Raw genomic sequence first — 16,707 nt, forward strand, 5'->3', positions numbered from 1 at the left:
AAAAGTTGCCAAGGGAAGAGCAGGAATCGGGAGAGAAACGGCTATGCAAAAACAACAAAGACAAACAACCTTTTAAAGGCGTGTTTAATCTTGGCCTCGACATCCTCCGCTCCCCCTGCAGCAGGTTGACCTAAATTGAATCATTAAATTTCGCATCTGTATTCCCAAGGAGAAGGAGAAAAAAGGCGAATAAATTGTGCAACTCTCGCTTTGAGTGTACCACAAGTTCAATTATTGGATTGTAAATAAATTTTAAAAAAAAACAAAACGAACGAAAAAAAAAACAACGAAAAACAAAAGCCGATATCCCAAAAAGATGTTGCAGTATAAATTGCGTGGGCGTAGCAGGGCGAGGGGGCATTCTGTTTTCCATAAACCCCGGCGATGCCCTCATTCCGTTTCCCCCCGCACGATCCGCACGTCTTTATCTCTGTCGGCGGGAGACAGGATGGCCCACCGCCAAGGCCTAATGGACTTTTGGAAAACGGAGAAAATAATACATCACGCTCCGACGTAACATGCGGGGTGAGAGAGAGGCTTTAAACTTCTCCCCCGGGCTGCCGCTTATCGCAGAGAATAAACCGAGCCCCCCCCCCCCCCCCCCCCCCCCCCCCCAGTGATCGGATCACGGGAAAAAAACGAAAGAAAGCTCCGGACCCTGACTCACACGGCTTTCTCACCCCACCTGAGTCACGAACCATCCTGTGGAGGGAAGGGCTCCGGGCAGGTGGGGTGAATAAAGAGGAGCACATGCTCTCCCTTGGTGCGTTTCAAGCAAATGCACACTTTTTAAAGCCGCTACCAGGTCCAAGATCAGTGCTCTTTTGTCCTTAACTTCGAGCGCTTACATTTAAGCAGAGTTTTCTTTGTTAATCATGCTACATTTCTGGCTTGTTTAGGTTTCTGCTGAATTTGATAAAATGATAGCAGATAGAATGCTGTGTACTTCAATATAAGAAAGTAACGCCACTATATGAAGAGCTGTTTGAGAAAGAAGTACTTTTTAGTGTCCATTACTCAGGGTTCACGGCAAATCGCTTCTGAATGGATCACCAACTCCCTTTTAGGAAAAGGTGTAACAGAAAACAATATCAGATTGAAAAATCAGGCTGCTGTGCCGCTGACCTTGATTCAGTGAAACTGAGGCATCCCAGTGGTGATCAGAATCTTTGAAACAAGACACAAGCCCCCTGAAGACTTCTTGAGGCTGTTACGAGATGTACTGTTAACTGTCAATTCCTGGGAGAGGTCGCAGTCATGTATACATGCATGCAGAGATGTCAGCCTCCCCTTTGAACAGCGGTGGTGTGTGCAGGGCCACCTCAGGCCTACTCTTCACCTCGTCTTCGTCTTCTGCAGCCTTCTAACCAGATTAGTGTGATTGATGACAGAACTCAGTGAGTACTGAGTGTCCACTGCTTGGTCAGAGCCCAACTGGCAGTAGAGACTTAAAGCCTGCTACTTCCCATCCTTGTGAACCAGATCAATACTCATATACATGTTTTATAGTTCATACTATATTTCCGGCAGTGTACCTTCAATTTAAATGAGTGTTCATCTGTTAACATCTGAGTTTTCCAAATAAAATAACGTTTCTAAGGGTGTAATTAAAATAGGCATATTTATATTATTGGAACATGTGTAATAATGGTTTCTGAAATAACGGCAGCGATTATTTTTTTCCAATTTACTTGTAATTTTAGCCCAGAGAGGGTTTTTTTTAACGTGTTTTGTGTCTTCCCTGTTCCCATCTTGATAGTTAGTATGGTCAGTGAATAAACTTCTTTGTGCTTGTGCAGGCACCGCTCTAGCAAATAGTTACGTGGAGGCCTGAATTAAAAATGTAACAATAAATTGATCTTTGACATTGTGGCAGTACGCTCTTGCACTGCAAATGGAATAATTGGGACTGCACAAGGTTGTGCTCTCCTTCTAGTAATGAAGTGACACAGTAGCTTGCTGTATTAAGAAGAAGAGTGCAGCATGATATTTTAAATGAATATAGCAAGCCAAGTGAAGTGAAGTTGTATCATTGTGTCATAGGCCTTGCTTAACTGAAATACACCATTGCAAGAATTTATAAAAATCTTTAAAATTCTTATAAACAAGCATCTAGTTTTGCCAGTAAAAAAAGTTATAATGAAATAAACACTGAAACTACATAGTCATGTTATTTGATAGTCAGGTCACATGCAGATTAAAGTTGGTTGCTTGTTTTCAGTCGCCTTTAATCCCGAGTCTCTCTGTCCTCCGAGAACCTTTGAGAAGTTCCCAAGCTGGTTTCAGGGGGGTGGTGGGGGGGGGGGGGGGGGGGGGGCGACGTGAACATCCCGCTGCGACACAAGGCATGGGAGAGGAATGCCTTTTTCATCTCACTGACTGATCTCTGCCGCTTTCTCCAGTGGCGCGCCACTCAAATGCTCAGCTGGGTTACAGCGGGAGAAGGGGGCGCATCTCTGAGGAGCTTGAGAACAGAGATCCACCATCTCTTGCAGGCGGAGAGACCGGCGGCAGGATCAGAGGGGTGTGCTCGATGAGACGGTGGTGGGCAGGGTGTTCCCCCGGGGCACGCGGGCGTGGCGAGGGGGTTCTGTGGAAGGAGGGAACCCCGGGGGCGTGTGACCGCAATCAGCCGTCTCCCACCAGTCTGCCTCTTTGCAACTCTGAGAGGGCCTCCCAGGATCCTCTGTGTCTGAGGCTAGGTGGAGGAGGACAAAGGACGCACATGTGGGAGGTCTGCATGGACATCCTTCCCATAACTGAGAGGGACTTCTACCTGAAAAAGGTCCAAAAGCTGTAAATTTAAATAGGATTTGAGCCCGTCTAAAGCAAGATAGTCAGGGGGTCTGCCAGTCCTCACAGGGGTTCCAGACTGGACAAAGGAATATAGCGCTTGAGGCAAGAGGCTACTTTTGAAGGAATCTCAACAAGAAGAGTCAGTCCTTCTGCTCTAGGCAATATATAAAGTCTATGGGGTTTTTGTTGTTGATGTCATTTTTGAAATGTCTTGGTTATTGTACAAAAAACATAATGGGTTTATACAGTGATTAAACATTTTTTTTCTCTCTCAAATCAATATCCAAAGCCTCTTAGGTTAAACTCCTAGTTCCAGTGTTGTATTGCACAGATTATCTGTTCCTATTTCTGTGTAGGATATTAAACAGACAGTTGTCCCATTCATCTCCTCCTGTTCCCGCTGTTGGTGAAGATTACATATTTTTGCTTACGTGTTAGCTGGAAAGATCAAAGTCATGAAGTGGCTTAAACGCAGAGCTAAATTCGAGGTTGGATTTTTTAAATCAGACTTCTGTAACCTTTTATTTTGATACATACAGATTAATCTAAGAGGCATAATTCTGTGACAAGAGGCCCCGGAGGAGGGGAACTGAAGGAATGAGGGAAGGTCCATCAGTTCAGGCGTTTGATATTCAGCTGTCTTGGGGATTTGCTTAATATGTTTGAAGAGCTAAAGTGCGGTCTTCCATGGTCACATGACCAGCGGATCAGAAAGTATCCACCGCACAGATGTGCCCCTGCACCTCTCTGATAAACCGCCCTCACACCTGCTCCAGACTGCACATGCATACACACATACACATACATGTAGACACACAAACACACACGTACATGTACGTGCACACACACACACACAAATGTAGGAGTGCATTAGCCTCTCTTAAATCCTTCCCAGAGATCCAGATCAACGCACAGCATGCACAATTAAACTGTATGTGTTCTCTTCAAACAAAAATGCATGCCTTCAGAAGAGACAAGCTCACACTGTTTCTGCTCTTTGAAGTCATGCTATCAAAAATGCAGCAGGTTCTCATGCTATTGCACTCCCTGATACACTTATAAATCATACCTGAAGCAACCAAAGGAATTGACTGCTATGGTGGGACTCATTCATATAAAAAATCCCAGGTATTTTCGTCTGAAAGAATGTAAAATACATTCTCAGTCCTGGATATACTTTCAGCTTCGAAAATAACCCATCAAACTTGTGTTCAGCTTTCATCTTAGACAAGAAATTGGAGTATGTGCATTCAAGGTTATTGTTACACAAAACCAGATACCATTAGCAAGTGATGCATTAAAGTATACACTGGAATGTTTACGTACTGTTTTGGCATTTGCAGTTGAAGTGCAATTGAAAACATTCCTATTTCAGTTACAGATGGAGTGAAGCAGAAAAGGACATGGCCACAGTGTAGCTGTTAAAACCCAATACCTGGCCATGTCTGGCTTTTAACACAGAGTGTTGAGAACAATAGATTATCTGATATGAATAAATTTGACTCACGTGTCATTGATTGTGTTCATGATGAAAATCTGCTGTGTGCTCTCGGAATAACGGCAGCGGCAGTGTACAGCATAGCACAGAGCTCATTCGCACAGAACCGTGCATGCTGGAGCTACCACTGTCAATTATCAATGGCCAAGTCATTTACATATTCACTGTTGTGAGGTAGATTACTGAGATCAGCACAGGTCTCACGGTGTTAATCTTCCTTCAGTCTGCAGCCAGACCCGTTAAAAGGCTTTTAAAGGTGTAAACACCGTTAAAGGTGTTTTGTGCAAACACCTCAGAATTTCACGATCACTGTCAGTTAAGTCCTGTCTGTCTAACTAATAACAGCAGAATGAACTGAATGAGTTTTTTGGCCAACAGAGACCAATTTTCATATGCGTTGGGAATGTGGGTATTGATAATATAACCTTGTTCTTTTCCTTGTTTTTATTTCTTTAAAGTTAATCAAGTATAAATACATTTAGTGTTGAGGCATGCTGTTGTTGCTTGAAGTTTCAATTAGGCATAAAAAGGTGAAAGGAAAACAACAGAGGGTTATATATGAAGAGACAGAGGGAGAGAGAGACTTTACATTGACTTTCCTAGAGCACCTTGGCATAGCTGTTTGACAGTTAACAAAGAGAACAGATGAAGTGGTGATTGACAGTTCCCTGACAGGAAATTAAGATATGTTGGTGGAGATGCAGGGGAAAATGTGAAGGCGTCATGCTCTTGCATTTTCTGGGAGGGTTTGTTCTCGTACAAGGTGCGAACATAGGGCATGCTTTAGCCCTGTGCAATCCCATAGGAGTCTTAATTCTGCCTGCGCGGGACCCACAGATAGGGGCACGCTCTGTGCTGTGCACAAAACCTGCTGGAGGCGCAACTGGCCTTCCCAGTCTAAAGCTTTGACTTTCCTTATGCACACATGACCATAATCCTTTGCACCTTCTGCGGGGGTTTATGTACCTGTAATACTCAGTAAAAAAAAAAAAAAAAATCAACCAAAAGTGAGAGACCGGGTAAACAACACCTCCAGTCTGCCAGCCCTCCCTGATATCAAAGGGGAAAAGAGAGCCGACACTGCAGCACACATTTAATGCATTATTTTCACAGCCTCCAGTCACTGTGCATAGTAGAAATTACAGTCGCTAATCAGTACGCTATCCTTCTTTGCAATCAAGCTCTTTTTTGTTGATAAAGAACTATAAAGGGAGAAGAGCGAGTTCCTTGAAATGGCATGCAGCACATTCAATGCTTTCCCTTATTTGTTTATGGTGAAAGAAACCCACAATTTAAAAAATGCAGAGGGGGCTAAGGTGAAAGTGAATGATTTAAAACAGAAAATAACAAAAATAAGTCTCGCTATCTGTGAAATTCTTCAGTCCGTAATTAAAATAAAATTGAAAAAAAAAAAAAGAAATAATTTTCTGCCAAATCCTATTAGCAGACGCATTTTAGTTCTAGCTCAATGAGCTGTCCTGGACTGTTTCTGTAACATCTGTTTCTAATTATTCTGGGTACTGTTATCAGCTCCCATCTTTGGAAATTGGTTCTCAGATTTGCATATGGTTTGTGATAGACTATTAATTGCTTTTTTTATTTTTCCTGAGGAATCAAAGAGAGTTAATGACAGCTCAAGGCCAATTAGGAAGGAAAACAAATGAAGGAGAAGAAGTTGTCACATGTTTGTCTCTCTAGGTGCGGCTGTCAGCTGCGCGTGCAGGTACACAACACCTGCGAGCTGGTGACTACAACAGAGGAAGGAGTGGGGGTTTCAGGAGAGGAGAGCCTCCAGGTGCACCCTGCCTGGCACTGCAGAGGAGCTTTAACCGTACTGTACTCTCACTGAATAAAGGGTCTTTCTTCAGAAAACAAAATAAACGCTAGAGAGGCAGGCGCAGGTGTGGAGACTTGAGTAGAGAGTGGGTCCTGAGGATGTCTTGAAAGTGTTTATGTAGTGAGTTAAAAGCAGAAGAGTCTGTAGACAGTGAATATTAATCAGGTGTAGAGAGGGTATGTCCTTGGTAGCCCTACCAAGATGTAGAAAATACGCGAATAGTGAGTTCTGACCAGGTATAGAGTATGCCAATGGTGGTTCTTAACTAGGTGTAGAGAGTATGTAGATAATGGATATTGACTAAGGTGTAGAGTGTGTGTAGGCAGTGAGTTCTAACCAGGTGTAGATTGTGCAAAGAGAGTGTAGAACAGGTGTAGAAAGTGTGGCCAGAGAGAGAGAAAAAGAGTGAGGGAGAGGAAGAGATGCTTAGACACTGCCACAGAACAAGTGGAACATTCAAATTGCGGTCACAATGTGCTGAAGCAACATTCTCACCACTTTACATTTTAACACTGTCAAAACAAAATGTCAGTGTTTTTTTAACGTATCCATGGTTACAGCATTGCCTCATTGTTTTATGTTAAAATGTGTCGTGGTTGGGACATTGTGATTATATTGTAAAGGTGTTTTGTAAGTTTTGAAACCATTGTCACTATGTTGTGTAGTCTCAGTACATGTGGTAACGAATCCATGTATTCAAAGGAACAAAAAGATATAGAGTGTACATTGTCTCATAGAAACAGTGGGATATTGGCAAGGGTTGGTTGAAATGTTCCTAGTGAGAGCAAAGTGAGGCATCGCACAAAAGGTAGCTTGTGATTGGAGCATGGAATTTGGTGATGCAAGCTTGTTTGTGGGTGAAAGTCATAGTAACCCTGTTCTTGCATATTTCTTTCCAGAATATGAGAAAAGAAGCATGAAAAGGTCAATTTAGTCTCTCCCTTGCCATCTAAAATACTAACATGTCTAACATGTTACTTCCAGAAATTTTTTAGAGTAGATTTTTTTTTATCTCTTCATTACGCAAGTATTTCATGGTAGTGCAAATTTAAACATATTAAACATGTGGTTGTGTGTGTGTGTGCAGTATATACGATCCCATCTTAAACAGAAAGACTACTTCATTTATTCTTCACCCTTTTCACATGAATTGCTATTTATAGCTCTCTGAGTATATTAGCTGTGACAGGTTCTTGATTGTACAGACAGACAGTTAGAACAGATCAAAAATATCTTGGTTGATAAAATATCAAAGCAATTTCATATATATTGCGTTCAGAGGATTGCTGCAATATTGTGTTACTTCATTAAAATTGAAGAAGGTTGAGAGAAAAAGTTTGCATCATTCAACTCATGAGGTGAGGTATCTGAAGCTTATTCAAAAAGTGCAAGCAAACATGCAGAGACACATCACCTGTAATTGATAATCCCAGGACTGGAAGACCAAAAAGCAGTCTATGAAGGACATGCAATACGTGATGATAATATCTTTCAGGAATGGCAACTACACAAGAACAGATTTGACAGCAGAGGCTTTAGAAGTCACAGGTGCCATTCTCCATCCATCAACAGTTTAAAAGTCACTTTTGAAATCAGGGCCTAAATGATATATGACAGAAAGTACACCTCTGTTAAGAAGCGAGAACAAGACTAGAAAGGTCAAAATATGCACAAAGTTTTCATTTCCTTGTGCCACAGTTTAAAAATTCATGTTCACCTTACTTGTACAATGGGCTAGTGCACTGAAATAGTTTAAACACAGGCATTACGAATGTTCATGTTCGGCCAGGCCAAATTCAATTTCTCATGGTGAAGCTGAGGCTGCAGTCTGATTCGCTGCCCTGTAGCAAAGCAGTCGTTAAGGCGAGGACCACTTAGATGGTCCAGCTTTCCTCGCGTATCCGGAAGGAGCTGTCATTTGATATGCAGATCACAAGCGCTGCTTTAAGGTAAGAATTTCGCATTCTCGCAGCGGCCGGAGGGTGGGATTGCCTCGAGGGGCCCGTGGGGGGAAGAGCAACGCATAGCGAGCAATAAGCACCGCATTTGAAAACTTCACAGACACAAATTAGAAGCAAATTTGAAGTCATTTAAAGCAGTGAAAAGTGTTTGAACTCCCCCGTTTAAAAGGCCACTGAACACACTGGCAGGCGTTAATCTCGAATGAGATTAAGCAGCCCACGGGCAGTAATGCTCCCTCTCGCGTGTAGTAAGACCTTGAGCCGCCTGGCAAAGCGTCCTTCTTTAAGGCGTCCCGGACCCTTTGAGGAATTCCCAAGCTGGAACAAACCGGCGCCGCGTACGCCAGGAGAGGACAGGGCCGCCGCGGTGTCAACCGCGGAAATCCCCCCTCTAACGGAACGTACCATTCCGCAAACTGTGGCGGCACCTTTCATGTAATTTACCACATGGCAACCCTCGCCAGACGTGCAAAGAGTTCAGAATTTACGAGCTTCAGCGGGATCGCATGTGCCTCTCTGAAAGGGATCCTTAAATGTCACTCCCTCCTTTTATCCTTTTTATCCCGAATAACACATACCCCCTACTATCGAACAGTATAAACTTTGCACCTCTACTTGTGTGGAGAAGCTGGCCGACCGTTCTCACAAAAATGAACGGGTAGACCAAACATTCAAGAAAATTCTTTTAAACCAGCAAACACAAGGAGCCAGCCTGAATGCAGAGTCAGCTGAAAAAAGTGAGCCTCCTGCTCTCCAGCCAGACACCTGTATTTAATATGAGGTGTGGCTTGTTAAACAATGGGACAGACAAAGACAATTAACCTGTATGGAATGAAATTTTTCCATGAGCTCAGTTATTGACAAGGATGGAAATGGAAAGAGAACAATCCTTATACATGTAACAAATTGACCATTGAACAAACAGTTTTGGGGAACAGGTGAAGGTTCCCCTTCACGACCTGCATTGACATATTTCAGTAGTAAATTTTTGAACATTACAGTATGAAAAAGTAAAAAATTAAAGCATGATAAACTGATGAATAAAGGGAATATAATCTGACAGTGTATAATTAATATGAAGTACTCCCTCGAGACATCCCAGGTGCCCCTGGGAGGCATTTTGCTTTTAATATCAAAAAATATTTGTCTTGTTTTATGTCAGGACTTTTTGATGGAAAAAAAGTCCTGACATTTCATTATTTCATTATTCATTTCATTAATCTATTTGGAACTCAGATATGTTCATCTTATTTTAAAAACTATAAAGAATTTTCTTACTTTTCTTACTTTTCTTCTAATTTGCATGTGGCATTTGCAGACACTATCATACCAGTTTGTGGCAGTGGGGTTTGCATGTTGCTGGAGGGACAAAAGTGAACTCATTTATTCAGTATGCTGTAGTCATTCATTTGGCAGTTGCTTCATCATAGTATCTCAGTTAATACTGTATTAAAGGGACTCGAAGTCTGGCTATGGAAGGAGAGCAGAGTAGTATCCATGGTAATGAACAGTCTCTTGGCATGAGATGACTTCATCAGAACATCAGTCAGAATATTTTGGGGAGGAAGCAACTTCATCAGAATATCACTGTGGTTCTTAGGTAGGAAGTGGCATCGTCAGAATATCTGTCTCCGATTGCTAGGGAGGAAGTGGTTTCATCAAAAGTGTCACTCACTGTGTCCTTGGGAGGAAATTGGTTCATTAGGAAGTGACCTCATCAGATTGCCATTATGCATGTATTAGAGTGGAATTGAGTTCGTCAGGGAGTGTGTGCCGTGGAGGAAGTGACCTCATGAGATTGTCATTATGAGTTTGTTTGAGTGCAGTGAGCTTCATCAGAGTGTTACTCAGCGTGCGCCGGAAAGGAAAGGCTGGGTCACCCCGGTCACGTCATTTAACCCTCCCGTGTCACCAGTGCTGAATGCTGAACACTAGCGCTTTGTTTCTGAAAGAAAGATCGCTGAAAACCAAGGTCAGTCATGATCACTAGGAAACTGTTTCCTTCCAATTAGCTGTTCCCGCAATGAGCTGCGCTCGCATATGTCAGAATGGTGCTGCCATTTAGGTACTCGTAAGATTGGCCTTTGCCAGGAGGTTGAATTAGAAGCTCACAGTTAAACACATTAAACCACTAACACGTTTCGGAGTGGTAATTAAAAAGCGCAGCTACACGTTTATCATCTCATGTTAGGCGAAGACGTGGAAAGCTTTATTGCCAACAATAATGCACATCCCTCACATAAATGACATCATATCTGCATCCGTCTTTGAACAGGAAAAACAGCTTTAATTGTGTGATTATGTATCTAGTGAAGTGTGCAGTAATTTTTTTTTTTTTTTCTGGGAAAACAATGCTGTGATTAGGATTCACAGAGTGCTGTGTGTTTGACGAAAATGGCTTTAAATAATTACCTCGGCGCAATTAGAATCACAGCCTCCCTGATTGCCATGGCTGCGGGGAGAAGCCTCTCACAGAGAGGCATGTCTCTCCGTCTTCCTCTCTTATGCTCTCTCACTCAAGGGCTCGCATGCATTCATCCCTCATCTCTTTATCTCTCTCGCACTCTCCCTCTCTTAATAGATTTTTTTCTTTTCTTTTCCAAGTGCGTGTGTGGCTTTTTCTCCCGGAACCATTAGGACCCCTTCCTCTGTTTGCGCTGCCCGCATGTTTTCCTTCTTGCTTTGTTTATCAGGCAGAATTGGAATCAATAATGCTGTCTACGGCACCACCGGACACAGCGCTGTCCTGGCCTTGCCCCCTGTGAATTCAGCGGAGGTGCGCGCACACTTGCGGATAGGGAATGCCACAGCCAGTAGCGACCGACACTTTTTTTTTTTTTAATTCTGCTTACAGCAGCCTGCTTTCATGGCAGGTCACAATAGCTCTGAGCATGCAATATTACTCAAAATACTGCAGTGCAGGCTCTGTTTGATGAGGGCTACCCACGATAACCCCCTGGGCGGACAAATTATTTCTGGTATGCGATGATTTTATTTTTTAAAAATGAAAAAGGTATTCATGCATTTTCCAGTGTGGAATGAACAAAATGGAAATTCAGGCAGTAAAACAAAAATGCATTAGTCACTCTTTTAATTCCCTTTCTTTGGCATCTTTCTTTTTTTCAGTTACAATGTACTTATATATTTATATCCCCCCCAGGAAAGTCAACTCATTTTTGATCAACATTTATTGCATTATTAATTTTCCAAATGGGTTTAAAGCTAATTAAAAGCAATTACACGGTTGTTCACAGTATGATCCATTATAACGGCCTCTTCACACAAGAAAACATAGAGGACCACAGCAAAGCTTGAAGATGGAGAAGAGAGGAGAGAGAGTGAGAGAGTGATACAATGGAGGAAGAGAGAGAAAACACACCTTGTCACTGTGATTTCAGTTATTAGGATAAAAGCAGACAAGACTCCGGTTTTGAAAGACATTTGGCATGAAGGTCATTTGGCAATGGCAAAAAGCATTGTTACTTTAATCATATGCTCACAAAAGATTGAATAACAATATACATAAGACCTCCTGTGTATTAGCAGGCTGTATGTGAAGGTGATTTAAGTGCAAGTTTATGCTAGTCCTTATAACCCAGTATCATTTGTGCTGCACAAAATGTGAAATAAGCAAATATGGAGACATTTATACTCAGAAATGACTTCTGGCAGGATGTAATCTTGCTGAACCACAGCAAAACACAGAGGTTTGTGAAGTGCCTGAATTTTTCATGAAGAATCATTAATGTGAGTAAGAATGCAGTATATTTATGAAGAAATGATTTTGACAGTGTAAATTCTGAATTAACACTGTTTCTGAATTTCTGTAATTTACAGAAATGGTTTAAAGTATTCTTTTATTGGGAAAAGTGAAAAAGTGCCAAAAATACCTCCTCATTTTCAAACACCTTTTTTGAGTTCCAAGAGACAGGCAATGATTCATGGTTCACTACATAATAAGTTAACCTTGAATTTCTCGCATTGAACACAAAGACTCCTGCTTAACCACATCCTACTCTGTGTCATACCCAAGCTAGTGCTGGTATGTCCAAATCGGAGCCTTATGTCTAAGCTTTCATGTACCATGTACCATATTGACCTGATCTGAGTGCAGTGTTCAGCACCGATCCCTCTGGGAGACTAACACAGTGCTCTGTGGCCCTTTAATCAAACCATATGCCCCAGGCACTGAAATAGTTGGTGGTCTTCATGGAAACATGCGGGAGGGGAGGTTGCTGGGGTCTCTCAGTGTGGTGAGATTGGATGGGTGACCCTTGTCCACACAGGCCCAGTGCTGCGCAGTCATATAGACTCAGAGCTGCACAGCCACACAGACCCAGAGCTGCGCAGCCACACAGACCCAGAGCTGCACAGTCATATAGACTCAGAGCTGCACAGCCACACAGACCCAGAGCTGCGCAGCCACACAGACCCAGAGCTGCACAGTCATATAGACTCAGAGCTGCACAGCCACACAGACCCAGAGCTGCGCAGTCATATAGACCCAGAGCTGCGCAGCCACACAGACCCAGAGCTGCGCAGTCATACAGACCCAGAGCTGCGCAGTCATACAGACCCAGAGCTGAGCAGCCACACAGACCCAGAGCTGCGCAGTCATACAGACCCAGAGCTGCACAGCCACACAGACCCAGAGCTGCGCAGTCATATAGACCCAGAGCTGCGCAGTCATATAGACTCAGAGCTGCACAGCCACACAGACCCAGAGCTGCGCAGTCATATAGACCCAGAGCTGCGCAGTCATATAGACTCAGAGCTGCACAGCCACACAGACCCAGAGCTGCACAGTCATACAGACCCAGAGCTGCGCAGTCATACAGACCCAGAGCTGCACAGCCACACAGACCCAGAGCTGCGCAGCCACACAGGCCCAGAGCTGCACAGCCACACAGACCCAGAGCTGCGCAGTCATACAGACCCAGAGCTGCACAGTCATACAGACCCAGAGCTGCACAGTCATACAGACCCAGAGCTGCACAGTCACACAGACCCAGAGCTGCGCAGCCACACAGACCCAGAGCTGCACAGTCATACAGACCCAGAGCTGCTCAGTCATACAGACCCAGAGCTGCACAGCCACACAGACCCAGAGCTGCACAGTCATACAGACCCAGAGCTGCACAGTCATACAGACCCAGAGCTGCACAGTCACACAGACCCAGAGCTGAGCAGCCACAGGTAAAGAGTCTATCTGTTATAGAGAAAGACAATGGAGGTTGTTGGTGCAGCCACTTTGCAAAAAAAAAAAAAAAAAAAAAAAAGGAAAATGTAAAGCAGAATTGATTTTCACAATAGTGGCAAGGGACTTACATACCATATTGTCACAAAGACAGCATCTGGTTAAGACAGGGATTTATGTGCCAAGCTCTTGCTTCATAAAGTGTATGTACAGATTGGATATCCTCAGCTGTCGCTTTGGAAATGAGTTTGAAGTTGGGCAATGGTATGTTGTTCTCTGTGTGAGACTGGCAAGTGTTCTATACTAGCAGAAAAATTCCAAGCTGGTGATCTCCCATGTGAAAGTTAACAATGCAATTGCTCAAATACTCCTGGAAACATTCTAGAACCACAAGCTCCACAGTTTGTTCCCAAATCAGCCCACACATTTGGACGTGCACACAGGTCCACTGCTAAAACCTGAGCGAGAGTCTTGCAACAATAGAGCATCTTTGATTTTCTCCACAGGTTAAGGACGGTATGCTTCCCTCACGATGTTGCTTTCGTTTTTGGCTGCCTCCTGTTTAAAGGAGCCTTTTTTCTCTGAAAGCCTCTCTGCGCTCTTCCAGGTGAAGTATGGGAGATTCGCCTTCGTGTGGGACGCGGCGGTGCTGGAGTACGTCGCCATCAACGACGAGGACTGCTCCTTCTACACGGTGGGCAACAACGCGGCCGACCGCGGATACGGCATCGCCATGCAGCACGGCAGCCCCTACCGCGACATCTTCTCCCAGAGGTACCGTGCAGAGTGGGCCGGGGGAGTGGGGGGGTACCAGCAGGGGGCGCCACCGCGGCAGTGTACGTGTCACTGTTCCTCACACACTGTCAGTGCTGTATTGTGCAATGCCCGCAGGCGTTTCCACGCCGCTGCCCTCAGACCGAGTTAAAAACCCTCCCAGGGCAAAGGCAAGGCCTGTGCAAACACTCGCGTTCGATTTAGCCCAGAGGCATTTAACACACTCCGTCCCCTCAGAAATGCCCCCCATCTCACGGTGCGCCTGCTCGTCAGCAAGTTCGCGTCGATGGCTGTATAATGAGTCTGAGAGGCTGCTTCACACTTCAGAATTGCTTTCAGAATCGAGCGTGTAATAGGAGTGGGGAAAGGTGTTAGTGGGCGTGTCGCCTCAACACAATTTGTTTACTCCTGTTTGTCCAACGATGCGCACAATTGGAGAAGAATATTGCCTGTAATGGAGGTTATTAAAGTAAACAAGCTATTAATTGACAGTCGGCTTTAATTTCCCCCTCTTTATTGTCAGAGCCCCGTCAGCCTATGACAGGGGTTCCCAAACTCATTTCAATAAAGAACAGTTTAGGGGAAGTATTCCCCATGGCCTCTGCAACAATAGCAAGAAATTTACCAAAACAAAATAGTTGGGACACTGTTCTTTTTCTGACTTCCAGACTGGAGGAATCACTGGGGCAGAAAACGAGCACAGTGTGGTTTAATTGCATAAATAATTGTTTGCCGCTGCAGTATCTTGCTCTTTTAATGCACTGAGGTGTTTTCAGACGCTGTTGCATATGAAATATGTGTGGTACTCTGTGTTATTGCGTATGAAGTATGTGTGTTAGCCTGTGTCAGTGCATATGAAGTATATGTGTTAGCCTGTGTTACAGCATATGAAGTATATGTGTTAGCCTGTGTTACAGCATATGAAGCGTATGTGTTAGCCTGTGTTATTCCACATGAAGTACGTGTGTTACTCTGTGTCACTGCATATGAAGTATGTGTGTTACCCTGTGTTATAGCACTTAAAGTAAGTGTGCTGCCCTGTTCTTGGACATAATGTATGTGTGCTGCTTACATTTCCCAAGTGATTTCTGCTCCTGCGTTGTCATGTATGTAGCATGCTCTCATATATCCTTGCACCTTTAGAGTGTTCCCCCGTGCCGCAGCACGGTAAGCATGTGCATTTCCCTGTGTGCTGCTGCACACGAAGCACGCGTGTTCCAGAGGACTGGTGCACACATCTGGTGCAGCGCGGACAGGAATGCGGCCACTTCATGCGCTTTTTTTTTCTGCTGTACGCGGTTAACCGCATCACAGAAACGGTGCTCGCGAAATGATCATTTATTATTCAGTGCTTTTGCGCTGGAAAAAAAAAAAAAAAACAGGGATCAATAGCGGCTCTGAGTGGAAAGACAGAACACCAGCTCCCGAGTCCCAGCTGGGGAGTATGACAGCTATATGTGACCACATTACACTGCGAGCTAACACCTCAACCAAACAGAAAGGAGAAACATGCTAATCGGTTACTACCTAGCGATCGATAATCAGTTAAATCATCTGAGTGCAAGTCTAAGAGTAATGAGTGAAAGAGACTGGGGATCTCAGAGAGTATTCATTTCCCTGTCTCCTGTGTTTACAGTTAACAGGTCCCCAAAGATTAAGAACAAGATGAAAAGGAATTGATCTTCCCCGACAATGTGTGGTGTGTGAGCAAGTAGGCTACTGCCGGGCGGGCCTGTGTGTGTGTGTGTGTGTGTGTGTCTCTGTGTGTGTCTATATCTATGTCTCTGTGTGTGTATGAATGTGTTTGTGTGAGTGCCCTCATGTGCACATGCATGCGTGTTTGAGAAATGCAACTGGAGTTCTGCAGCAAGAAATGAAAGCCCAAACAGCACAGTGTTTAAAGAGTGCGGAGGAAGTCGACACCCTAGTGGCACGCTGCCTTCAGAGCCACGCCGAGTCTCCGCGGAAGTCGTTACATTGCGCTGCACCGCGGGGAACGGGCCCATTCTTCCCATTTGTTATGAAAAACTGCATATTCCGTCGCTTCTGCACCAGCACCCACGCGTGCAGCTTTCAGATGTGCACCAGCAGGCAGTGGACTCCAAAGCAACACCAGTGCCATACGGACGCAACGAATTGCCAATACGGGTTTGTTTTTTAATAAATGGCAACGCTTAAATGAGATTTGAAATAGCAGGCTCTGTGTTTGTTATTCCTCTGTAGCTGAGCTTTGTAACTGAGCTCCACAGTGATGCAGCTTGACATTTTAATGTTAATGGTAATTAATGCCACCCGTGGAGCCTCTGTAATGCTTTGTGGACAGAGGCCACTATGTCCTGTGTAGCGCTTTGCAGATAGATGACTTTATACAGAATGCCTTCACATAAAATGTTTACAGTTGTGTATTGATACACTCTCTGTGACTTATTTATTCGGTACTGTGGTTGTGTTCGCAGTGTGACACTGTAAAGTTCAGTACTTAAGTCTGGTGTGCAACACTGGAGTGTAATGTTAAGTGTTTTTGTAATTTGCGGTCCTGAAGTTTGCATTTAAGTGTAGGAGTGACATGGGTAGCGGCAGAGTTTGCTTTTAAGGATTGGAGTGTAATTCACAGTGCTGAAGTCTGCTTTTAACTACTGGAGTG

At 44.0% G+C, this 16,707-nt stretch overlaps 1 protein-coding gene across 1 annotated transcript in view; it reads left to right on the forward strand.

Moving 5' to 3' along the window:
• grid2 (glutamate receptor, ionotropic, delta 2) overlaps positions 1-16,707 on the forward strand; it is a 365,965-nt gene that overhangs the window by 331,404 nt on the left and 17,854 nt on the right. The window contains exon 14 of the mRNA XM_036526665.1: positions 13,897-14,063. Coding sequence (XP_036382558.1) covers positions 13,897-14,063 — 167 coding nt within the window. The remainder of the gene's footprint in view (positions 1-13,896; positions 14,064-16,707) is intronic.

Source organism: Megalops cyprinoides, chromosome 4, assembly GCF_013368585.1.
Source record: "Megalops cyprinoides isolate fMegCyp1 chromosome 4, fMegCyp1.pri, whole genome shotgun sequence".
NCBI classification, from domain to species: domain Eukaryota; kingdom Metazoa; phylum Chordata; class Actinopteri; order Elopiformes; family Megalopidae; genus Megalops; species Megalops cyprinoides.